Source organism: Myotis myotis, unplaced genomic scaffold (assembly GCF_014108235.1).
Source record: "Myotis myotis isolate mMyoMyo1 unplaced genomic scaffold, mMyoMyo1.p scaffold_m19_p_35, whole genome shotgun sequence".
Classification (NCBI taxonomy): Eukaryota; Metazoa; Chordata; class Mammalia; order Chiroptera; family Vespertilionidae; genus Myotis; species Myotis myotis.
In genome coordinates, this window is record NW_023416341.1 from 708,738 (window position 1) to 734,422 (window position 25,685).

The 25,685-nt window shown below is 47.7% G+C and overlaps 1 protein-coding gene across 2 annotated transcripts in view; it reads right to left on the bottom strand.

Moving 5' to 3' along the window:
- Window positions 1–25,685, bottom strand: part of RAB11FIP3 (RAB11 family interacting protein 3) — a 106,786-nt gene that overhangs the window by 11,771 nt on the left and 69,330 nt on the right. Inside the window, exons 3-7 of one of the 2 annotated variants that reach the window (XM_036303059.1) lie at window positions 21,993–22,084; window positions 12,980–13,191; window positions 9,171–9,320; window positions 5,737–5,871; window positions 2,752–2,787 (exon numbers count right to left, since the gene is read on the bottom strand). In XM_036303059.1, coding sequence (XP_036158952.1) covers window positions 2,752–2,787; window positions 5,737–5,871; window positions 9,171–9,320; window positions 12,980–13,191; window positions 21,993–22,084 — 625 coding nt within the window. The remainder of the gene's footprint in view (window positions 1–2,751; window positions 2,788–5,736; window positions 5,872–9,170; window positions 9,321–12,979; window positions 13,192–21,992; window positions 22,085–25,685) is intronic. The other variant, XM_036303060.1, reaches the window with a different exon arrangement.

Sequence of the window (25,685 nt, forward strand, 5' to 3'; positions counted from 1 at the left end):
CCTGGGCCCTTGACAGCCCCAGGGGCCCTCAGTGTCCCAGATGTGGGAGGCTGAGAGGAGATGACTCAGATTTTCACCTTCCTTAGTTTCACCAGCTGTAGCCTATTTGGGATAAAATATGAAAGTGGTGTTAAAGCTGTAATAAAGTGGGGTTTGGAATTACTATTATACCCTAAGAGCTGGATGCTTTTCTGAAAGGGGTGATGTGAGAAAACAAATGGAGAAGAATCGGTGACATGCAGCTATGCTTGCTCTGGATCCTAAGCCCTCAAGATGATAGAGGAGAAAAAACCACACACCACACACAGAATGTTTACATGCCCAAGAACAAGGAGAACACAAGAGGAAATGGCACCAGGAAAGAGATGTCCAGTGGTTAGAGCGCCGGCCCACGCACCAGAGGGTCGCAGGTTGGATTCCCAGTCAAGGGCACATAGCAGGGTTGCAGGTTTGGTCAGGGTGTGTGCGGGACGCAACCAATCAATGTCTCTCTCTCCCACTGATGTTTTTCTCCCTCCCTCCCTCCCTCCCTCCCTCCCACTCTCTCTAACAATCAGTGGAAAAAAGAGCGACAATGTCCTGGGCATGGAGGGCAGAGGAGGGCCGCAGTGAGCCAGTGAGACACTGGAGCCAGCGCTTCCTCTGGAAAGCCCAGGAAGGACTGGCACCTGAGAACAGGGCAGTAGAGATGAGCAGAGGATGGGAGGGGCAGCACCCACTGCACCCTTGAAAAGGACTGTCCTAGACCAGGAACAGCCCTGGACTCAGGACACATGGCTTACAAACAGAATGCACCCCCAGTCTGCAGACTAAACGGTGGGCCCAGCACAGCTCCCCAAACACTGGCAGCAGGCAGCCAGGCAGAACTCACTCTGGGAAAACTGGCCAGCCTGGTGGGAGAAAAGATCTACTGACACAGGGGTCTGCCCACACCGCATGCTGGCCAGCTGTGAGCAACCACTTCAATACGCACAGAGAGGGTACCCCCAGTTGTTGGAGAGAGACCTGTAACAAGAATGGCAGAGCCCAGAGGAGAACCCAGGGAAGAGATGGGGAGGAAGAGCTGGTGGCATGGGGGTCACAGGAGACAAAGCCAGAGTAGAGGGAGGCATAGGGGGAGCAAGGATGAAGGCATGTGGAGCCACAAGCAGGAGTCCTAGAAAAAGCAGAAAGTGGAACAGAGAACACTGTCAAAGAAACAGGCTGACAAAGCTCCCCAAAACTAAGGGACAGAAGCTTCCACAATGAAATGGCACAGCTTCCATTCAGCCCAGCATAATTAAGGGGAATGAGAACTCACAGGACTGATCCCTACCAGGATAAAGAAAACATCTTAAAAGCTCCCAGAGAGGGAAAATAAGAAAGCATTAGACCTCTCAGCAGCAGCAGTCCTAGTACCAGAAGGTAATGAGCAACGTCTTAAAACACTATAAAGGGAAATCATTTACAACCCAGATTTCTAGACTAAGCCAAACTATAAGAGTAAAACATTTAACAAGGTCTCAACATTTATCTCCTGGTGGGGGTTGGGCGGGACTTATCTCCTGGGTACCTCTTTTTCCAACAAGCTACAAGATATATGCTGGACAAAAAATGCAGATTAAAAAAAAGGAAGACAGATTATCAGGGAGTGAGATGACCCAACACCTGAAACAAATATCTGGATCCCACAACGTGTGTGGGGGAAACAGGACCACGGCAATGCAGCCTGCACACACCTGTGCAAAGGGCAGAGGCTCTGGGAGGGAATGGCCAATAGGCCCAGGGCTGCTGCGTGGCCCTGTGAGAGGGCTGGGCAGAGCAGCACAGAAGATGACGCAAGGGCTGGGTAGAGGTGGGCTGAGAGGTGCAGTGGGGAATGAGGACATCTATATTAGCGTCAACAAAAAAATAAAACCTAACCAATGGACACAGACACCAGGGGAGGTGAGAACATGAGTGGGGGGGGTGGGGGGGGCAGTGGGGGGATAAGGACACATAGGTAATACCTTAATCAATAAAGAGAAAAAAATAATTAAAAATGAAATTAAATTTAAAAAAAGAGTTGAGAAAACACAGAATATTACTTTAAAAAAAATAAAAGATGAAGCAAATAAAAACATGAAGACAATCACTGACTCCAGGAGAAACAATGGCTTGTCTTAAAAAGGAAATATAGTACACGATTCCTCTAGAGAATGCTGGCATCTTATAAACCCTGTGAAAATTGCTTGTAGAACTAGCATAGTAGGGGAGAGGATAAATGTATGTGCTGTCATCTTTCACTGTAGGAAGCCAATAAACAGTATCCAAAACTAAAGAATGAAGAAATGATCACAGAAGCATGTTCTTTAGAAACCCAGAGTTAGGCACTTCTCCTTCCTCTTCTCACCCTGGGGAGCCAGGGGAGGTGCAAAAGGCAGATCCAGACCTGGACTCCATCATGTTCTGGCTCTGTGAAATGAGGCCCCTCACAGACTCTCTCTACAGCATACATGGAGATATGGGCCCCCTTCTGGACCTTGTTGGTGAAACACTTTCAACATAAACTTCCTGGTCACAAATTCAGGTCCCAATCTACAGCTTTGAAAATTCTTCTGACAATCCATCCCCTTGAATTATTTTTAATCTCAAATCACGAGAAGCAACTTTCAAAAGTTTAAAAAAATAATATGTTGGAAAACAGTATTTTCTAAACATGTTTTTGAAAAGAGCTATAATTAGTGATACATTTCAGAAGAACATCTCAATAAGTAACCAATAGTTTCCTACCTTGCCACCTTCTTGCTGGAGAGCCGCTTCGTTGGACTGTGCAAAATCAAAATAAACAGGAAAATCGTGTCAGAGAACAGACAGGGAGGAACGGGAGGAAACAGGAAATTCAGGCTGAAGAGATACGGGGATGGGGGTGCGTCCATAGGCATGCAGCACCGTGCTTGCCAGGCCAGCTCCATGCACAGAAAGGCCCACTCAGCAAAACATTCAGGAACACGGGCGCAATCGCAGGGGCTTGTCAAGGACTCAGCAAACTGTTATTATTTCACGCCCCAAAGAAACTTCCAATAGAGCCACAATCAGACCTCAGTCAGAGGCTGACCCCGTGTCTACACCCTCCAGCTGGTGGCACTGGGTCCAAGTCATTGGCCAATGCCACATCCCAAATGCTTTTGAAGCCAATTACCCTCCAAACAGTGGGCCCCCACATGAAACATGACATGGGCCTGTTTATAACCTAAAGTGTTGTCATCGGTTTTAACTTAGGCACTAATACTTCAAAATCACCCCTGGGCAACTTCCCTGGTGCCAGCACCCAGCAGCTCCCAGTGCCCAGCAGCTTCCCCTGACACATCCTACGGCAGTTTTGTAGCGAAATACTTTTGGTGAGACTCCTCCCAGTGAATAGCTTTCCTGGCAGCCAGAGAGCAGATTTCCAGCAAGTTCTAGATGGTAGATCCAAAAAAAGTCACATCCCCACCGCTTCTCACAGCCCCTCATCCGTGAGGCACAGTGACATACTTGCCACCCAGTTTGCCATGGCTACACCTTCTACGGCAGGGTCGGATCTCAGCCCTGGGTGAGCTGGGTGGGCTGGCTGTTTTGTATAGATGCTTTTCCTATATTCCTCCAAGTTCTCTCTACTCTTACTAGCTGACCCCTTGTTACAGTTAGCCATAATTAACCAACCTCTCAGGGAGTAGACTGGCAGTTCAGTGACTGGGTTTATAATTTGAAAATATGCCTCTGGGTAAAGCAGACATCTACAACATTTTTGTAAAATTAATTGTTTTTACAGAGGGTCCCAGGTACCTGGAAAACATGATAGCTATCAGCATCTTCTGAAGCTCACAGAGTAGAAATTATATCTTACGTCAAAGCATCCAGGTACAGATTGGATTAAATCACCTTTTATCTTCCACCAAATACATTTATTTTGAGGCAATTCCATGGGCACCAACAGGCAAGATTCAGATATCTTTAACTGAGTGTTTACGGGGAAATGACTGACAGCTGTGTCCTGATCATAGTAATAACTTTAATGATATATTAACCAACCTGGTAGAGTCTTTCTTAGGGAATGGGTGGCTGAAACTGGAGGTGAGACCCCACTAGACTTGCTGGCTGTACTAGCCACGTCCCAGTCTATTATCTGCCCCACAAAGCCTAGCAGAGGTGACCATGTCAGTCCTGGGACAGATTCTCCATACGGGAAAAGATAATTTCTATGTCAAATATCTTCAGAGAATAAGAGATGACATACCTGTACTGGAACCTACATAACATGGAAAGGATAAATGACCCCTCACCAGAACACCCACGTAAAACAGAGGTTAAACTGGCTTTCCCTAAAACAGAAGCCACTGGATCTTTGGGATCACAAGACACCACATTTTTTAAGTCTCCCTGGAAGGCACCCCTCAAAGAACACTTCCAGTTTCTCATCAGTGCTGCTGGGAATCCACCAGACTCCCTTCTGAAGCTGCCAATGGGCCACAAGTGTTGGGGCCCACCTAACTGGGCCTGTGCTGGACTCCAGCCTGTGTTGGCATGTTGCACAGAACATAAGAAAAAGTGTCAAACATGTAAAACGCACTGGAATTGGAACTAGAGGCAGAACAGCAGGTACAACAGGGCCAAGTTCATAAGGACCCACCAGAAAGACCAAGGTGGCCTTGGCTGAGGCCCCAAAGGGGAAGGCTCCTCAAGATATGTAAGAGGTTTTTAGAAGGCTACTCTAAACACACTGAAGCCATCAGGGTAGTTCAAATTTCTGCCAATTTTTATGTAACCTTCCACCCCTTCTTCCAAGAAGCCTCCCTGGATTGTTGACTGGGAGCCTACAGCCCTGATCAGCACGTACCAAGGGGCCCACCCAGGGGTTTGCCCATATGACCAGCTAAATCAACAATATGTTTAATGAGCATGTCAATATATGCAAACTACCCAAAAACGTTTTCTAAAACTAGAGCTTGTGAAGTTGTGAGAAGCCAGCAAAAGGAACTGCTTCCTCCTGAAACTCTGACTTGAGCTGGGATTGGGTATTGGGGATGAAAAGGGAAGCAAATGGTCTGACACAAACTGGACCCAGGAGATGGAGGAGAGAATACAGACGGATGAGGGCAGAGAGCAGCAATACATGCTGGGGTCCTGTTTTAAAAACAGGGTAGCCAAGCTGGATTCTTCTTGAAACGGCGTCTGAGGCAGCCTTACGAAAGCAAGTTCAGTATAGGGGCTCACCTAGAGAATGCGTACCTGATTTAAAACAACATCCTGAAAGCTAACTGCAAATCTGTTTTGAAAAGACCAAATCTTACTTTAACTTTCCCAAGTTGTTTCATGTGACCCCCGATTAAAGAAATCTTTTAGTAAAATGAAGAAAGTAGCTCTTTCTAAGAACAGACTTTCATGAGTTGGACTTCCTTACGCAGGATACATAGCAACTAAGATCGTGTCCTCCCTCGTTTCCCCCCCGAAGGGAAAGAAGCAGCTGATTAGACTGCGGCATGCACACAGGAGCAAGTAGGGTGAAGGGCACCAAACAGGCTCAACGCATGCAGGGAGGGAGAGGCAGGCTAGGGAAGAGTCCGGCGTCTGCATGCTCCCCTTCACGTCAGGACCACTTCCAGAGGAAGTCCCCCCACCCCCGGAGTGGGCTAGCCCAAGTGAGTGGCACCTGGGGCCAGACCACCCAGGGGCAGCTGTGGACAAGAGTCCCCTCACCCTGGAGCACAGAGCAGGGCCAGGCACTACATCAGTTACCTATTCTTTTCAAGATCATTCAGGCGAGCGGAAAGGTCTTCGAGGCGGTTGATTTGCTTATGGCACTGGCTACAGTAAAACTCAAAGGCCTCATCAGTGAGGATGCTGTGCAGCTTTGTGGCAAGCGGGTCGGCGCTAGAGAGACAAGAAGTGTCAGCTGAGGAGACAGCCAGGACTGTTCAGGTTACCCGTGACTCCACACAGGGCGAGAGTTGGCCAGGCAAAAGCATATTGTCAGGTAACTGGCGGCGGAAGATTCGGACTCTTAACTTTCAGACGGCTGTAAACCCACCTCCCTCACCGTCACCTGTGACCCATGACATACACCCGCTTAAGCTGCAGGGGGCTCAGCCACACACCTGCTCCTTCCTGGTCAGAGGCTCAGAGGATACAAAGTGGCCCATCAAGTACCCTTAACAAGAAGTAAGTGCCTGGACACACTGCTTCCTCCTTGGTTAAGCACTCATCAATGTGAGCGCAAAGCATGTCTCCAGGTGCAGTTTTACTCACTATACTATAACTGCTTTAATACCCTCTGAAAATCACCAATATCAGCCCTGGTCAGTATGGCTGTGGTTAGAGTGTCGGCCCACGCACCAAAGGGTCTTGGGTTCAATTCCCGGTCAAGGGCACGTACCTGGGTTGCAGGTTCGCCCCCTACCCCTTGTTGGGGCACCTGCAGGAGGCAACCAGTTTATGTGTTTCTCTCATACCAATGTTTCTCTCTCTCTCCCCCTCCCTTCCACTCTAAGAAGCAATAGAAAGCCCGGCTGGTGTTGCTCAGTGGTTGAGTATAAACCCATGCACCAGGAGGTCATGGGTTCAATTCCTGATCTGGGAACATGCTCTAGTTTCCGGCTCAACCCCAGTATGGGCTGTGCAGGAGGCAGCTGATTAATGTTTCTCTCTCATCAATGTTTCTTTCTCATCGATGTTTCTCTCTCTCTCCCTTTCCCTTCCTCTCTCAAAAAATCAATAAAAACATACTTTTAAACAAACAAAACCCACCAATATTAAAGACTACACATGAATTATGAATCACCAGCAATTCTGTTATTTTTTTAAGACCTTTGTTAAAAAGTCAGAATTCTATTAGCCTCCCTGGGCTTTCAGGGCACTGGTGATGCACTGGCCAGAAGGCAGCAATGTCCCTGGGGCATGAGGACCCACAGGCTTTGAAAAGCCAATTTGGGCCGAAACCGGTTTGGCTCAGTGGATAGAGCGTTGGCCTGCGGACTGAAAGGTCCCAGGTTCGATTCCGGTCAAGGGCATGTACCTGGGTTGCGGGCACATCCCCAGTAGGAGATGTGCAGGAGGCGGCTGATCGATGTTTCTCTCCCATCGATGTTTCTAACTCTCTATCTCTCTCTCCCTTCCTCTCTGTAAAAAAATCAATAAAATATATTAAAAAAAAGAAAAAAAAGAAAAGCCAATTTGGGCCCTGGCCATGTGACTCAGTTGGTTGGAGCATCGGCCCATACACCAAAAGGGTTGCAGGTTCGATTCCTGGTCAGGGCACATACCTAGATTTTGGGTTCAATCCCTGGCTGGGTTATGTATGGGAGGCAACTGATTGATGTTTCTTTCTTACATTGATGTCTCTCTCTCTCTCTCTCTTCTCAAATCAATAAATATATCCTTGAGTGAGGATTAAAAAAAAAATTTTAAGCCAATTTGGAAGTTCAATTTGAAGAAAGGTTCAAGTGGCCCTGGCTGATTTGGTTCAGTGTATAGAGAGAGTGTTGGCCTGCGGACTGAAGGGACCTGGGCTCAATTCCGGTAAAGGACACATGCCCAGGTTACAGGCTCGATCCCCAGTAGGGGATATGCAGGAGGTAGCCAATCAATGATTCTCCCTCATCATTGATGTTTCTATCTCTCTCTCCTTCTCCCTTCTTCTCTGAAACAAATAAAAATATATATTTTTTAAAAAGAACGTTTAAAGTGAAATATCAATTGTAGCACAGAAGTCACACTTGAGACAAAAATCAGTGAGACACTGGACAAGAGACAGAGACAAACTAAACAAATAGGAAGAGATTACCAAAACAGGACAGAAACGCACACTTAGCAATGCCAAGTCCTTTGGCCTTGACTTTAACACCACACAAGTGTGCATATGGGAAGAGGAGAGCTACTGAAAGAAAGCTACCACTTCACTCACTCACACTCCTAGAGATGCCTTTGAAAGGCTCCTATCCCCATGCCGGTGGGCAGCTTAGGGGATAGTACATGGAGAAAGCAAGGGGGGACCCCGTCAGGCAGACCCTCCTGGCACTGGCCCCCATCCAGGTCTTCTAGGTGTGGGTTACAGTCTGGGCAAAGGAAGAATCTTGCAATTGATGGTTTCAAGATACTTGGCCTTTGCTGTCAGCAAAGGTGGAGAATTTCAAGAACCAGGTGCAGCCGAAAAACGGTTTGGCTCAGTGGATGGAGCGTCGGCCGGTGGACTGAGGGGTCCCAGGTTCGATTCCGGTCAGGGGCATGTGCCTGGGTTGCGGGCACATCCCCAGTGGGAGGTGTGCAGGAGGCAGCTGATCGATGTTTCTCTCTCATTGATGTTTCTGACTCTCTGTCCCTCTCCCTTCCTCTCTGTAAAAAATCAATAAAATATATTTAAAAAAAAAAAAGAAAAAAAAAAAGAACCAGGTGCAAAGGAGAGAGGTGACTGAAGTGCAGTCTGTTCAGCCAGGCACGGATCTCACCTGAAGAGAAGACATGTTCTCTGATGTGCCGCCACCAGTGAAGGCGGCCAGGCCCACAGGACAAAGCACATTTAGACCCCTTGTTTGGATACAAGTGCTGGCTTTCTCCCAGGGCCTCCCGAGAGGAAGGACAGCTGGGGAGTAGCCAGCTCCATAAGCGTGGATCTCACCTTTTAGATATTTCAGTGCAAAGCCAGAACTTTCCAGACGGTTTGGGGATGTCAGATAAATATAAGGAAATGAATCAAAGAATTGTTTGTGATGTTCACGGCTCCCTCAGAGGCTGGTCAAAGGGTACATATTTTTAGCTGCAAGAGGAATAAGGTCTGAGGATCTAATGTAAAACAGAGAGCAGAACTTACACGCTCTCTTATACATACATGCACACATTCATATAGCTTCCTCAAAGCCAGCTACCAACCATAATGAGATCACAACTAGTGGCTAAGGAACCCACAGAGCCGAGTGTCCCAACACAGGTTCCGTGCCACGTGGTTCAGCTGAAGCCTCATAAATATGGAGCAATCTGGGAATATAAGTGGATGAGAAAAACTTTGCTACCTTTCACTGAGGCATAAAAATAAAATTTTGACTGTGTATGTTAGTTATATTACAATGAATAAAACAAGTTCTCTCTTGCCAATTTATGAACCAAAAGGGGAAACTTCCCCACAACTAAATATGGGGTGAGCAGGAGAGGACACGTGCGCCAGTGCAGGGATGCATTACCTGGGGGTGAGAAAAGTAGGGTCTCTGCAGCCGTGCTCTCCATTGCAGAGGGTCTCTGGGGACAGTTCTGCCTCACTGCCCTCACCATAGTCCTCAAAATGCTCCTCATCACCTATCACCGTGACGACAGACTGGCTGTGCAGGTGGGATCTGAAAGGTAAAACAGAAAAGACACATTGTGCTCAGGGCCATGACAGCCCTAGAACTGAAGGTGTGATGAGCGCTTTCCAGCAGAAATGAGTTCAAATGTTCTAGTAGGTACCTCATGGGACCAAGGCGACACCTGCACAGGAGGAAGGAGGAATCTTTTCAAAATAAGGCTGAGTCGTTTGGATATCAATATGGGGAAAATTATTCCTACCTCACATCATACACAAAAAAAGAGAGATAACAGATCTGTAAGAAATGGACCTCTGTGATCCATCTACAGCATGGTCAGCTTCTGATGGAATTTGCTGAATTTCCCCAGGGCAAGCAGAATGTGGGGAGGAGGGAAGAGGATGTAGGAACAAAGAACTGCATGTGGGCCAGCATTATGGTGGAAACCCTCCCCAAGCGTCTGCCTCAGCTAGACAGGGCAGGTGGAGTCAGCTAGAAAGGCCTTAGCCCAATTTTTTTAAATGGCCCAATGGGAGACGGCAAGACCTAGGTGACATATGAGGAAATGGGTGACCTCATAGGACTCAGCCAATGAGGAACCGGAGGAGGGACTAAATAAATAAGCTGTGCCCTAGTCAGTTTGGCTCAGTGGATAGTGGATAGAGAATCGGCCTGTGGACTGAAGGGTCCCAGGTTTGATTTCAACCAAGGGCACATGCTGGGGTTGTGGCTCAATCCCCAGTAGGGGGCATGCAGGAGGTAGCTGATCAATGATTATCTCTCATCATTATATTTCTATCTCTCCCTCTCCCTTTCTCTCTGAAATCAATAAAAATATATTTTAAAAATAATAAATAAATAAGCTGTGTTCCCTGTCCCATGTGTGAGCCTGTACAATGGATGCCCACTCTCAAGTGCGTATTAAAGGTCTCATTTTCTCCAGACCTCCGCTTCCGAGTCCATCATTTGAAATTCAGACAGGTGAGCTATTTCTCACAAGATCTGAATATGAAGGCAAAATAATAGGCTTTTAAAGAGCAGCAGAAGTAAACACTACAGGGATGTGGAGGTAAGCAAAAATTTCTCAAACAGAACACAGAAGTGCTAACTACAAAAGAAAAAGATAAGCTGGACTATATAGCAAATTAAAAACATCTGTTTCTCAAAGACATCACCAAGAAACTGAAAAGGCAACCTACAAAGTAGAAAAGAGGTATCTGTGAGACTCTCTACAGAGCACGCTCGTGTCTTTCCCCACCCCCTGCTTCCCCCAGGGTGAGCTCATCGCCCACCCGGCCCCCGGCACGCTAGAGCCTCTCTTCCCTCTTCCTCTCTCAAGTCCATCTCTGTCTCTCCTAAGCTCCAGGGGCCCTTCTGTTGCTGTAACTTGTTTCCTGAGACCATTTCTTCTAGGGCTCACTTCTGCCTCTGTGACTTTCTAAATAAATTTTCTCTTATTAAAAAAAAAAAAAAAAAGTACCTGCAATCCCATGAGGTTGAATAACACTGGATAAGGGACTCATCTAAAATATATGAAGAACTGCTACAAATCAGTAAGAAAAAGACAGACCCCAGGACCAACAGACGTTGAGAGACCAAATACCACCTACTTATGTACCACTTTGCACTTCAACAGCACAGGTGAACAGCAGCCAGCAAGACTATATGGCCAAGCCAAAAAAAGTTTTATTATCTGGCTTTTTACAGAAAATGTTTACAAAATGGGTAAAAGACATAAGACATGAAGAGCAACTTCACAAAAGAGGATCTCCAAAGAGGCAATAAAGGCAAGAAAAGATACAGAAGGTGCTCACCCTCATGAGTCACCTGGGAAATGCCAGTAAGAACTATCCCACACCAACATTACATCCATGCTCTCCAGAAAGCAGACATGAACAAAGCAGCTCGTGCCAAGTGTCGCTGAGGACGGGGAGTAACCAGAACCCACAGCACTGGCATGCTAACTACTATAAGCCCTGACTGTAACTATCAGTAAGTAACTAACTTCTAAAGCTGAACATGTGTGCTCCAGATGCACCACTAAGACATGTAATGTTTACAGCAGCTTCAGTCATAAAACCAAAGTACAAATCAACAGTAAATTAAAAAGCTGCAGCATATTCATACAATGTAATGTTCTACTAATAAAGTAAATGATTTACAACTGTGCACAAAAATATGAATAAATCTCCTAACTACAATATGAAAGGAAAGAAGTCAGGTGTAAAAGATATTTTAATCTTAAGGTACAAAACCAGGGAGAGTGATACTGCCATTAAAAAGCCAGGGTGGCCCTACCTGGTTTGGCTCAGTGGACACAGTATCGGCCTGAGGACTGAAGGGTCCCAGGTTCAAATCTGGTCAAGGGCACATGCCCTAGTTGCGGGCTCGATCCCCAGTAGAGGGCGTGCAAGAGGCAGCTGATCAATGATTCTCAGTCACCATTGATGTTTCTATCTATCTCTCCCTTTCCCTTCCTCTCTGAAATCAATAAAAATATATTTTTTAAAAACCAGGGTGGCTCTAGACAGTTTTCTCAGTGGGGAGAGTGGGTTTGATTCCAGTCAAGGGCACATACCTTGGTTGCAGCCTCAATCCGGCATGTGGGAGGCAACGTGTCTCTCATATCGATGTTTCTCTCTTTCTCTCCCCCTCCCTTCCACTCTCTCTAAAAATTAATGAAAAAATATCCCGGGTGAGGATTAACAACAAAAAAGCCAGGGTGGCCCTGGCCAGTGTTGTTCAGTGGATAGAGCATAGGTCTGCACACCGAAGGATTGTGGGTTCCATTCCAGGTCAAGGGCTCATACCTGGGTTTGATCCCTGGCCCCAGTAGGGTTGCGTTTGGGAAGCAGCCAATCGTTGTGTCTCTCTCACATCAACACATCAATGTTTCACTCTCTTTCTCTCTCTCCCTTCCTACCTCCCTTCCACACTATCAAAAATCAATGGAAAAATATCCTCGCGTGAGGATTAATAACAAAAAAAGCCAGGGCCCCTGGGAGGGAGCAGGAAGGGTCTCCTATGTGGCATGTCTGTACTATTATGACAGGTGCACTTGCATGTCATTATATAATACTTCAATTAAAGAGAAAAAATGAAAAACTCTGAGGACCAAACAAAAAATGAAATAAAATAAGCTGAAAATAAAACTCAACCACTTCCAAGGGTGCTAAGCACGGTGGCTTCCTAAGTAGCAGAGGGCAAAACCATAAGCTGTCATTCAGGTCCACATGGGCCATGGGCACCTCTCCCACCCTCCCCCTTTCTCTCACTGGTCCTCAAATGCATTGGGGGACCAGGAGTGGTAGGGGGAAGCAGGTCTGATTAGGGATGCCATAAAGACGAGGTTCTAAGATCCTGACAGAAGACATTTACTGAATATTGTGTCTTGCCTGGTTTACAAGAATTGTGATGACAAAAATCCAAAAGACCAAGTTAATGTTTTCTCCTAGAATTTCGACTTTTGTGGCCAAAGAAGTTGTGCAGCATTTATAACCACTATAATCGGCTGTCACAGGAGGGGCATCTCCTGACAGGGAAGTCAGCTGTGACCAGGAGATGGCTCAGCCATTCTGCAGGTCCACATTCTCTCCCACATCCTGTGATGATTCTAAACCACTCTGACACAAACCCCTATGTGAACCGAATCTGCCCATCAGACACATCTTATGCACAATATCCAGACCGTGCTGGGGTGGATTACAGACCTGCCTGGGAGCAGCAGCAGAGCACCATGGCCAGGCTCCTCCGTGGCATCCAGGCACTCGGAGGGCACGGCTGAGCCGCCCGCACTATCCATGTCCCCTTCAGGCTGTAGCTCAGGATGCACCAGGGTGCTTGTGTCCTCATCGGTGAAGGTCTCACACTCGCTGTAGGTGCTCTCGGAGCCCATGTATGCGCTGTCCGTTACCTCATTGGCCTAAAAGAGAGCGCCAAGAGTCAGTCCTGGCACCTGGAAGTAACAATGTCCATGTACGGCATTCAGTGCAAAAAAACCCAACACCCAACATAACACACTGCTGCGGTGGAAGTAGAAATGACCACGTGGAGGGGGGAGCTCTCACACATGAAAAAAGTCCCTACTATATTTCTAAGCAAAAACATTAGCTTACAAAACAATTTAATATTGTTTTAAAATGAAATATAGGCAGTATGTCCAAGTACAGAAAACTGTTGGAGTAATTTTTTAAATACATTTTTATTTATTTTAGAGAGAGGAAGGGAAAGGGAGAGAAACATCGATGTGAGAAACATTGATTGCCTTCCACATGCCCCCATACTGGGGATCAAGCCTGAAACCCAGGCATGTGTCCTTACCAGAAATGAACTGGCGGCCTTTTGGTGTATAGGACGACGCTCAAGCAACTGAGCGTATGCACACTGGCCAAGGCTGGAGTAATTTTTAGAGTTAGTTAATAATTATACTTAAAAAAGATATAAAGCATCTCAACACATGGTATATCGCAGAACAATCACCCATTTTATGGCTTCCAGCACTAGAATTATTTATATCTAAGAATTAGCATTCATAGTGTAAGAATATGTCTTTTAATTTAAAAAGTCACCATGAAGCCCAGGCTGGTGTTGTCCTATGCAACAGAAGGTTGCTGGTTCGATTCCAGGTTGGGGTCGTGCTCTCACATCGATGATTCTCTCTAACAATCAAGAAACTATTCTTTAAAATATATATATATATATACACACACACATATTTTTTTTATTGATTTGAGAGAGGAAGGGAGAGAGAGATTGAAATATCAATGATGAGAAAGAATCATCGATCAGCTGCCTCCCAAAGCCCCACACTGGGGACTGAGCCTGCAAGCTGGGCATGTGCCCCGACCTGGAATTGAACCATGACCTCCTGGTTCATAGTTCGACGCTCAACCACTAAGTCACGCCGGCCAGGCAATAAACTATTCTTTAAAAAAAAATGTTTTTAGCCGAAACCGGTTTGGCTCAGTGGATAGAGCGTCGGCCTGCGAACTGAGGGGTCCCGGGTTCGATTCCGGTCAAGGGCATGTACCTGGGTTGCGGGCATGTCCCCAGTGGGAGATGTGCAGGAGGCAGCTGATCGATGTTTCCGATGTTTCTAACTCTCTATCTCTCTCCCTTCCTCTCTGTAAAAAATCAATAAAATATATTTTTAAAAAAATGTTTTTAAAAGAAAAGTCACCATGAAGCCCTGGCCAGGGTGGCTCAGTTAGCTGGGCGTCATTTGGTGCACTAAAGGGTTGCTGGTTCAATTCCCGATCACACCCAGGTTGCAGGTTCAATCCCTGATCGGGGTGCGTATGAGAGGCCACCAACAGATGTTTTCTCTCTCCTTCTCCCTAAAAAAATCAATAAAAACATATCCTCCGGTGAGGATTTAAAGAAAAGAAAAAATTCAAAAAGGTATCATGAATACCTATTATGTCTGTTCAGGCTATGGCAATGAAATTCAATTACGTGCTCTAACTTCAAAGTACTAATTAATCAAATTTTTAAGCAATTAATTATGTTCACTGGTTAAATGTATACTTTCCCACTAAACATATCTTTATTTTTACCCATGTGGACTCAGCACCTAGCACAGGTCTGGCACACAGCAGGCAGGAAGTATCTGTGGACTGTACAAATTAACTTAAAACTAAAGAACTGTGAAACGCCATTTTCAGTTTATAATCTGAGCTCTAATTAAAACACAATTGCAATGGTTAAGAAATGTAGCCAACATGTCATGCTTACAAGATCCCAAGTTTAACAATTTGCAAACAGGTAAGATTTCAGAAAGTCGCTGGGGAGAAGTGCACTTTGTACTCGGGTTCAGGTATCACGGTTGGTGGACAGTCTGCTCAGATGTGCTGGGATAACAAAAAGTCACAGTCCTTGGCTGTTTGGGGGCAACTAGAGCCTCACAATGCTGCACCCCCGAGGCTCCTTGCCCCATGGAAGAGGGGCAAAGGACTGTGGCCGAGCCAGTAGGAGCCTGGTGTGGCTCACGAGAGGCCCAGGTCCATCCTCAGTCTGCTGTCTACCAGCCATTTAGCACGGAATGGGGGCTCAACCACTCTGAGCCTGTCGTCTCATTTGTAAAAGGGGGGTTGTAAATGCTGATCTCAACAGGTTGCAACCATATGGGATCAAGAGAGACCACAAAGATAGGTCCCGAAACAGAAAATGAAAGACTAGAGTTCATGTGTACTGGGGGGTGGAATCCCTGCCAGCTGCTTGTAAGGCCAGGATAAAATAGGGAATGACATGAGATGTACCTACTGAGATGTTCAGTGATGTTACTTATGTTTTTAACAGAAAACCCAATCTTCCTTGGAATCTATCGCAACTAAATTCACTTCAAAATCTGAAACCAGGAAATCACTTCAAGAGGCTCTCGTCCTACTCATCATCCCTGAGCAGGCCGGCTCTGTGCTTGTTCTGTAGGTAGCATAGGCAGAGACGAGTTACCTGAGCTGGGAAGGAGATGCCACTATGTTAGGGAGTAGCTAGAAGGGGGAACACAACCAAGAAGGCACAAATCCAGTCAATTCCTGATGTCCTCTGAGGAATGGCTGCTAATTGGCTACCCAGTGGCACTGCTCACTTGCATGGGACACTACCCAAGAAACACCCAAGGGCACTAGGAAGATCCCCACACCACACTTCTAGTGATGACGGCAAAGACCAGTCAGCTATTCAGTCTTCAGCTGAAAACTCCTACAAGAGCACTGCTCCTTACCTGCAGGACGATCCCATGGACCTCCCCCACCTCAACCTCAGTCCTTAGACTGAGGAAGCAGGCAGGGCCCACACGCCCTAATCCTCACTACACAGGGCTATTGAGGCCCCCCAGATACCCTCTGTAATAGTTTCCTGTGGAAAACAGAATTTGACTCTTAAAAAAATTATTTTTAATGTATTTTGATTGATTTTAGAGAAAGAGAAAGGAAGAGAGAGAGAAAAAACATCAATTTTTTGTTCCACTGATGAATTTGGGAGTGAGGGAGGGAGTGAGGAAGGGAGGGAGGGACATTAATTTGTTGTTTCACTTATTTATGCATTCATTGGTTGATTCTTGTATGTGCCCTGACTAGGGATTGAGCCCACTACTTTGGTGCATCAGGATGATGCTCTAACCAACAACTGAGCTGTCCAGTCAGGGCCAGACCTTGACTGTTAAGGTCAGCTTTTAAAAAGCTAACCATGCCCTGGCTGGTGTTCTCAGTGGTTAGAGCATCAGCCTGCACACTGAAGGGCCGTGGGTTCGATTCCAGGTCATGGGCATGTAACTGGGTTGCAGGTTCAATCCCCAGCCCCGACTAGGGAGCATATGGGAGGCAACCAATCAATCTCTCTCTCCCTCCCTGTCCCCCTCCATCTTGCCCTCCCTTCCACTCTTTCTAAAAATCAATGGAAAATATATCCTCAGGTAAGGACTGAAAAAAAAAAAAGGCCAACCAACCAGCCCTTCTAACAGATGCATGATGCTCTTCTCTGGGCTGCATGGACCCTCGATGGCAGCTCAGCATCTATAAGAGCAAATCAACTCAGCACCCAACATTTCTCTCCAGGAAAGAAGGTCCAGGCACTTGGGACTGTTTATTTCACCTGAAAGGAACTGCCATCATCTGTGCAGCTGAGACCGGGGCTGCAGGTGAAACCCCCTTGGAGCTTGGCCAGAATGGAAATAGTTCTCCACTGACACAGAAACAATGAGGCAGAAGCTAAAAAACTCAACTGTTTCAAGCCAGGCACTTACACACTCCATTCTGGGTATCTCCCCACCTTTTAAACAGATAGAGGGCAAACACTCTCCCACCTTCACCCTCCTTTCTAAAGCAAACCCGTTCCCCTGCACCAAATGAGTCCCCCTGCACCAAATGAGTCGTACGCTGATGAAAATTGTTCACCACTTCACAAAAGGCTTTGTGTTTGCACTTACACCTTAATTTGCCCAAAATTATAAATAAATAGGATGGTGAAGGTCCTGTCCCCACAGCACAGCTATAAACATGCAGAAATCCTGGCGAGGGTATTGGTAAACAGTCTCTTATCTGGAGCTCCCTACACAGACCAAGGCCATGACAGCAGCCCAAAGGGGACAACAGACTGGTCGGCTCCATGAGCACCTAGAACAAAACCCAGGGAGGGTCAAGCAGCCAAGAGAGGGACAACTCGTTTCCCAGGTGCTGCCCCACCTGCGCAGCCCCTGAGGGTCAGTTTCTATTGGTCAAAGCTGCCTCGAATAAATGTCGGCCAGCATGTAGTTTTCCAGGGCAGCTGGGTAAACACCTACTTTTCACGAGAGGTGAAAGTCATCTTAGATCATGGCGCATGCTCACCCACAGTCTACTAGACAAAACATAAGAGCAGCTCCCAGACATGCCCCATCCATTCATTATTTGCCACTAGACAGGACCTAGCTTTGCCCAGAAGCCCACAAGTCTATGCCACCAACTATAAAAATGTTTACAAATTACACATGTTAAGATGAACTCTTGTGCATCTTAGAAAACTTTACATGTTAATGGTACTTTCACCAGTTAACAATCTGCCAACAGGCAATAAGAAAGGCTGCATACAGAGCCACCAGTAAGGAACTCATGTGTGGCCAACCCTGCCTGGGGTGCCCACTGCCCAGGTTGTGGTCCCTCAGAGGAGAACTAACTGCTGGGCATGGTGTGAGCCTGTGTCCCACCACAACCCAGCCTCCTCTTACCCTCAGATGCGAGCCCGTACCAGCTCCAGCCAGGGCACGCTCTTGGAGACAGCTTCCCCATCGTATCAGAAGCGAGGGGGCCTTCCGTCCAGACTCTCAACAGACAAGTTGTGCTGGGGTTTCTGCCAAACCTGTGTGTTCACCTGAAGGTACATCACTGCCAGGGAAAAAGTTTAACCTGCTCCCAGACATGCTCTGTTAAACCTGCTGTGCCAGTGGTGGGTGTGGGGGTGTGGAGGTAGGGGCAAAGTTCAGGAAGTGCCTTTGCTGGGTTCTTAACAAACAGTCATATCTCAAAACAGAATGGCTTTTGTTTTTGACTCTCTAACCTTTCAGATACAGTTGTACAAAAGACACATTTCCCTGTTATATTTTATTAAGGCAGCTCTTTTCTCTAGCTGCTGATAGTGGGAGAGGAACAGAGGAGGTACAGCAGGGACAATTCTTATCAGTTCTGTTTGTGCCTGTTCCGTGACTTTCCCATCCCCTTCCAGAAATCCTGGCACACGAGATCACCCCATGTAGGCCTCCAGCACTCCATCCTCTACCTCACTCAGACTCTCAGATGAGGAGCGTTCCTCTCATTCCCTGAACGTCAGTGATAACCCTAAGTCACTTCCTCACTTCGTCCCTGCTCAGACATGCCACAACAGTGACTTTCTCCTACGAATTATGTTACAAGCGACAAGCCAAAGGGATGCTCAGGGAAATGCTGGGAGCTACGGGACCCACTGAACAGCCCTGGCAGGAAAAGGACCAGAAGCAGCAGCGCATCAGTAGTTCTCTGCACAGGGTCCCCTGACCAATACTGTCGTGTGCCCAGCCAGAAAAATCAATAAAAGGCCTGTCTCTGAAGATCTCCAGCAGAGGATCTCCAAATGTGGTATTTGGATGTAATGCACATATTTTCCACTCCTATTTTTATTGGACTTTTAACGACTATACAATGTACATTTTTTTAAAAAGAGAGCAACCTTTTTGTAAGTTTCACAGTACTAGTTTCACTCCCCTAAAAATGACATCTAAAAACCTTAAAAAGTATAAAAAGACATGGAGGAATCTTAAATGCATATTATTAAGCGAAAGAAGCCAGTCAGTAAAGACCATACACTGTAGGATTCCAACTATGTGATTATGTGACATCCTGGAAAGGCGAAACCATGGGGACAAATAAAAGATCAGTGTGCTGGGTGCTAGTGGGTGGGTGGGGGAATGACTCATGGGATCACAGAGGACTGTTAGGGCAGTGACACTACTCTGTATGATACTATAACAGTGGATAGAGGACATTGTACATTTGTCAAAAACCACAGACTGTACACCCTCATGTAAACTATGAACTTTAGTTTATAATAATGCATCAATATTGGTTCATCAGTTTTAACAAATGTACCCACTAAGGCAAGATGTTCATGAGGGAGAAAACTGTGTTGGTGTGTGTACAGGGGCGAGGGGGAGTGATAGGAACTCTTTGCCTATCAGCTCCATTTTCAGTAAACTTAAAACTGCTAAAACATAAAGTGTATTAATTTTAACTAACAAAAAAACTTTAAAAAAATTTCTTCCATTCTAAAAAAATTGGGATTTAAAAACCTGAGACGCATTCCTTTGGCATACTCTTTGAAATGACAGGTTCCCACCATGCCATCCAAATGCAAGAGGTGGGAGGTGGCTCACCCCCAGGACGGAGGCAACCACAGAGGCGGGAGGGCCACAGTCATGTGGGCTGAGAGGGCGATTCACCCACTCAGAGGACAAAATGGGGTCATGGTCAAACAGCACCCCTACCTGCTCTACTCAGGTTTCGGGGGAGGCAGCCCCACCGCAGTGACTCACTCTTTTGGACCAAACAAGAACTTTAAGTACAAAATGTGTTGATGCCTTTTACTATCCTGAGTAATCAAACACTATATTAGTTTCCTAGGGCTCCTGTATCAAATTACCATAGCCTGGGTGCTTAAGACAATAGGAGTGTGTTCTGACAGTTCTGGAGACCAGAAGTCTGAAAACAAAGTGTCAGCAGGGTTGAGTTCTCCCTTGCTGCCCCTTCCAGCTTCTGTAGGCTCCTGGCGGTCCTTGGGCCTGTGGCTGCATCACTCCGGCCTCTGCCTCCATCTTCATATTGCCTTCTCCCCCCTGTGTCATCTCCCTTTCTCTTCTAAGGACACTCTATTCAGCATGATCTATCTGATTCTGAGGTCCTTAACTCAATTACATCTGAAAAGACCCTTCCCTTTGGAGAAATAGGGTCACATTCACAGGTTCTGGGTGGAAAAATGGCAGCAGAGTAAGTGGAAGCTGCACGGACATGCTCCCAGGAACAAACTGGTATTCAACTAAAATATAGAAAAACTTCCTGAATAATCAACGGAAAACTCGCAAGAGAGAACCCTGATACCCGAGGACCGAAAGTGGAGACGGCATAGAGACTGGTAGGAGAGGCAGAGGCACAGGTTCTGGGTGGATGTATCTTTGAGGGACCACCATTCAATTCACTACACATAAAATATTTTAAAAAATTGATGTAATGTCCTAGCAGAAATATGAGAGAGGAATAAAACAAAAACACTGATGATAAAGCGTATGCTCTTGAGACATGATTAAGGACTCAGTGCTGACGACATAAGTAACAGGATCCTGCCATACTGCTGGGAAGGAAATTCTCCAGATGCTCCAAACAAAAAAGGAGGCTCTCCCCTGGTCTAGCTGCATTCCTGAAAAATTCAAGATGTGTCAAACCTCACAGAACCTTCCTACTCAGGCCTTGTAAGCAGCCTCTTCAGTCACAGGGGCTGGCAGTTCATCTGAAAGCTGACACATCAGAGTCATGCACACCCAGGGTCCCCCGCCTGGCCACACTGTGCCTTGCAATCAGTACAAGTCCCATCTGGGTACTGGCCTCCACATGCCAGGACTGGGCCTGGCACTGCCCACTCACACCCAGAATGCACACAGGGGACAAAAAGCGGGTGGCTCCTGCCCTTGCGGGGGCTCAGGCTCAGCTGGTACTCTGGGACAAAGCTGTGAAGGATGAACAGGCCCAGGTGGCCTGGGGGAGAGGGGGGGTCTGTGCTGGCAGAAACGATAGTCAGGAAGTGAGCCTGCATTTATCTGAGGGGTCACCTATACCTGGGCAGCTCCTCACAGGAGGGGCATGAGACAGAGAAGGAAAACAGTGGAATTCTGAGGTAATTTCAGAATCTATTCTGAACCCCCTCATTTCACAAAGGAGCCAAGGTTCAGAGGACTGATGTGCAGGGCTTCAGGCCCAGTGGGTCACAGCCTAACCCTGCCCCCTCACTGGTCAACAGAGGCTGAGGGGCTAGCAGTGGCCACCACGGCCTTCCCCAATAGCTCTTCAAGGACTCAGGAGTTTCCAGTGTATTAAAAAAAATTCCAGACTCAGCCACCTGGACTCTCCCAGCATTGCCCCAGCCCACCTCTCCAACTAGTGGGACACAGTGATAGTGGTCTGTCTCACAGACCTTCCCCAAATCTTGGAAAAATCACCCTCAATTACCAGCAACACCATGTAACCGTAGCAACACTGGCTTCTTCTGGGGGTTGGGGGCAGAGTAAAGCAAGGCATTAATCAAAGGTCTCTAGTAGACCCAGAAAATGGTTTGAAATGTGATAAAATAAAAACCTCAAAATGAGTCCCCTGTTCTGGCCTTGCTTGGCAGCCTGACAGAAGGTGACAATCTCACGAGAGTCCTAACTGCTCAGCCTGTCACTCTACTAACAACGAACCCAAGGGCGCCTCTTGTTAAGGTTCTCAGTTATGTAACACTCAGAGTAGACACCTATCGACTGTGTGCTGGAGCCAGGAGTCCCCCAAAGCCCACCAACCACAGTGCCCCCCACAGTGTACACAGGGCTGCAGAGTAAGTCTTTCCCTGCCCTTCCAGCCATTTCCTATATAAACAGCCAGGGAACCACTAAGTGAAGCAGGACTTAAGAGTGCACAGAGGAGTAGGCGTAACATCAAGTTCCCTCTCAGCTCCCTTGTGAAAACCACTTGCCTCAAAGGTAACAAAGTCCTCGAACTCATCAGGGCAGGCCTGCGGCTCCTCGTCCTGGGCAGGTACAATGCTGCACAGCTGGCCATCAGAATCTGTGGGAGAGAAGACCCAGACTTAGCAGGAAACCCAGACCACCCAGAGAGGGCAAGGGGGAAACGATGTGAATGGCAATGGAGCCTGGACTGGCTATGAGAAACCTGGGGGAAGAAAGGTTAGGACAGGAAAGCAGGTCCCCGACGGAAACAACACTTTGTGCCAGAGTTCTCAGGCAGTGGTGTGGAGGCCAAATGGTAACTACTTCTTAAAAGAGCTGGACAACATTGTAAAAGAGAAAGAGCATGATACTAGCTCTGTGACACCGCTCACGGCTTTAAAAAGTATTAGATGCAAGAAAAAAAAAAAGTATTAGATGCCAGATTTAATTTTTTTTAAACTGTACATGTTTGGGGAGGAGTGAGTATAATGAAATATTACCAAAATAACATCTTGTCCTCAGTGCTGGACTCACGGTCAGTTTTTATTTTCTTCTTTTTTTGCTTAACGTTATCTTCTACAATATATGTTTTATTTTATAACTAGAGGCCCAATGCACGGATTCATGGACATTGAAAGGAAATTAATTAGAAGGTAGCCAGTGGGATGGGACTGGGCAAGATGGGCCGGACATGCCCTGGAGCCAACCTCCCACAGTCCTTCCCTGGCCGACCGCACCTGGGGAGGTATCTGCGAAGTGAGCGGGGTCCCTCCAGCAGGTGGGGTCCCTTGGCTTGGCCTGGGGGTATTGGGCTGAAACCAGAGTCCAACATCCCCTGAGGGGTCCCGGAGTGTGAGAAGGCACTCTGCAAAGTTGCTGTTGCTCGGCAACTTTGTTGAGTGTCTGCCCCTTGTGTTGAGCTCCTGTGCTGAGTGTCTGCCCCCTGGTGGTCAGTGTGTGTCATAGCTACCAGCCGGTGGGCTGGTCATTTAGGCTTTTATATATATAGACTAGAGGCCCGGTGCACAAAAATTTGTGCACTCAGTGGGGGGAGAGGGAGGTCCCTCAGCCCGGCCTGTGCCCTCTTGCAGTCTGGGACCCCCCGGGAGATAACGACCTGCTGGCTTAGGCCTGCTCCCGGGTGGCAGAGGGCAGGCCTAATCCCTAGGTGCAGCCCCTGGTCGGGCTCAGAGCAGGGCTGACTGGGGAATTGGGGCACCGCCCCCTGTCATGCACAGAGCAGGGCGGATTGGGAGGTTGCGATGCCACCCTCAGTCACGCTCAGGGAAGGGCCGATTGGGGGGTTGGGGCACCGCCCCCTGTCACACTCAAGGCAGGGTCGATGGGGAGGTTGCGGTGCCACCCCGTCACGCACAGAGCAGGGCCAATCAGGGGGTTGGGGCGCTGCCCCCTGTCACGCACAGAGCAGGGCCGATCAGGGGTTTGGGGAGCTCCCCCCTGTCACGCACAGAGCAGGGTCAATCGGGGAGTTGGGGAGCTCCCCCCTGTCACGCACAGAGCAGGGCGGATCAAGGGGTTGGGGCGCCACCCTCTATCACCCACAGAGCAGGGCCGATCAGGGGGTTGGGGCGCCGCCACTCTCACACTCAGGGCAGGGCCGATGGGGAGGTTATGGCTCTACCCCGTCACACACAGAGCAAGGCCCGTGGGGTGGGGGGGTTGGGGCGCCGCACCCTGTCACACACAGAGCCGCAGGGTGATCAGGAGGTTGGGGAGCTCCCCCCTATCAGGCACAGAGCAGGGCCCATCAGGGGGTTGGGGCGCCTTCCCCTGTCAGGAACAGAGCAGGGCGGATAGGGAGGTTGTGGCCCCGCCCCCTGTCACACACAGAGCCACAGGGCGATCAGGGGGTTTGGGCGCTGCCCCCTGTCATGCTGATCCCGGTGCCGGGAGACCTCGCGGCTCCGCTGATCCCGGTGCTGGGAGGCATATTACCCTTTTACTATATAGAATAGAGGCCTGGTGCATGGGTGGGGGCTGGCTGGTTTGCCCTGAAGGGTGTCCAGGATCAGGGTGGGGGTCCCCACTGGGGTGCCTGGCCAGCCTGGGTGAGGGGCTGATGGCTGTTTGCAGCTGGTCACACACTCCTCAGGGTGGGGGTCCCCACTGGGGTGCCTGGCCAGTCTGGGTGAGCGGCTGAGGGCTGTTTTCAGGCTGGGACTGAAGCTCCCAACTGCTCCTTTTTTTCTTTTTTTCTTTTTTTATTCTGAGCCAGCTTTAGCTCTGAGGCTCCAGCTCTTAGGCCTCCGCTCCTGAAAGCAGGTATGTGGTTTGTTTAGGTTCTACAATCGAAACTCTGCATCAACTCCAGGTCTGAGATCCCGGCTAGCTGAAAGCTGGTTTCTGGGGTTTTGTTTAGCTTCTATTTTTGTAACTATGTTTCAAACTGCCAGCTCAGAGGCCTGCAGCGGCAGGCGGGGAACGTTGGAGTCCTCCGTCACTGAAGCAAGCAAGCCTCATGTTAGTTTCAAGCTGCCTGGCTGCCGGCCGCCATCTTGGCTGGCAGTTAATTTGCATATCACCCTGATTAGCCAATGGGAAGGGTAGCGGTCATACGCCAATTACCATGTTTCTCTTTTATTAGATAGGAATAAGAAAAAGTTAAAAAGAAAAGCAATCTTTCATGATGGACAGGCTATAATTCTGACGTCAGCAATAGAAACATCACTTTTCAAACACAACCAATTCCCACAAAGAAAAGGTACTGGCTTCCACTGTCTCCTGACCATGTTCAGGCCTAACACTTTCCAAAGAGGATGCAAGTTATGGAATTATGTTTCCTGATGTTGCCTCACTACAGTATACTGTCATATCGTAATAAATATTTATTTGGTTTTTATCCTCAGTCCTGACGTAGAGCTCCTAAAACTCTGGGAAATTCCTTGTGATGGGATGGAAAGAGTATCCGTTGTTATTCATTAAGAAGCCCCTTTCTGCCTTACCTGGGTTTAAACTAATGAGGTGACTCTTGGAGGACGGGGGTTGGTTAGGGAACCGAACTTGTGATTAGAGGGCTACAACTTTCAGTTCCAACCCGACTTCTCAAAATGAGGGGGTTCAGAGAGCTGGGTTAGTGAATACATCATATGGGGAAAATAGCGCATCCCAAACTCCACAGGGACAGAAGCCCCTACATTGTGGACCCTCCAAACCCACCCTATATACCTCTTCAACTGGCTATTCATTGTAACCTTTATAATAAACTGGTTACAGAACTAAAGTGTTTCCCTGGGTTCTATGAGCCATTACAGCACGTTATCAAACCTGAGGAAGGAGTTGTGTCAAACAGAAGTGTGGGTAACCTGGGCACCTGTGGGGTCTGCGCTAACTCTGGGCAGCTGACGTCAGAACGAATTAAATTGTAGGCCACCTGGGTGGGGTCTGCAGAGAAAACCCACACATTGGATGTCAAAGTGTGAGCAGAAAACAGATCACAACAGTACCTATTTAAAATGTATCAGTTACTTATTCACTATATCTCACATAATCTAACATAACATCAGTCACTTATTTAAAAAGTGGAGTAGAGTCTTTGAAGGTCAAATGGAAGAGCAAACCTCCCTGGATGCTCCGGGGAGAGTACTCTGAAATGGTCACCACCAGCTTCCTTGGCTAGAGAACATTCTTCTTTGGCAACTGGACCATGTGGGGAAAATGCTGCCCTCCACATCCCCGCCAGGTTCTGAGGGGCCAGTGGT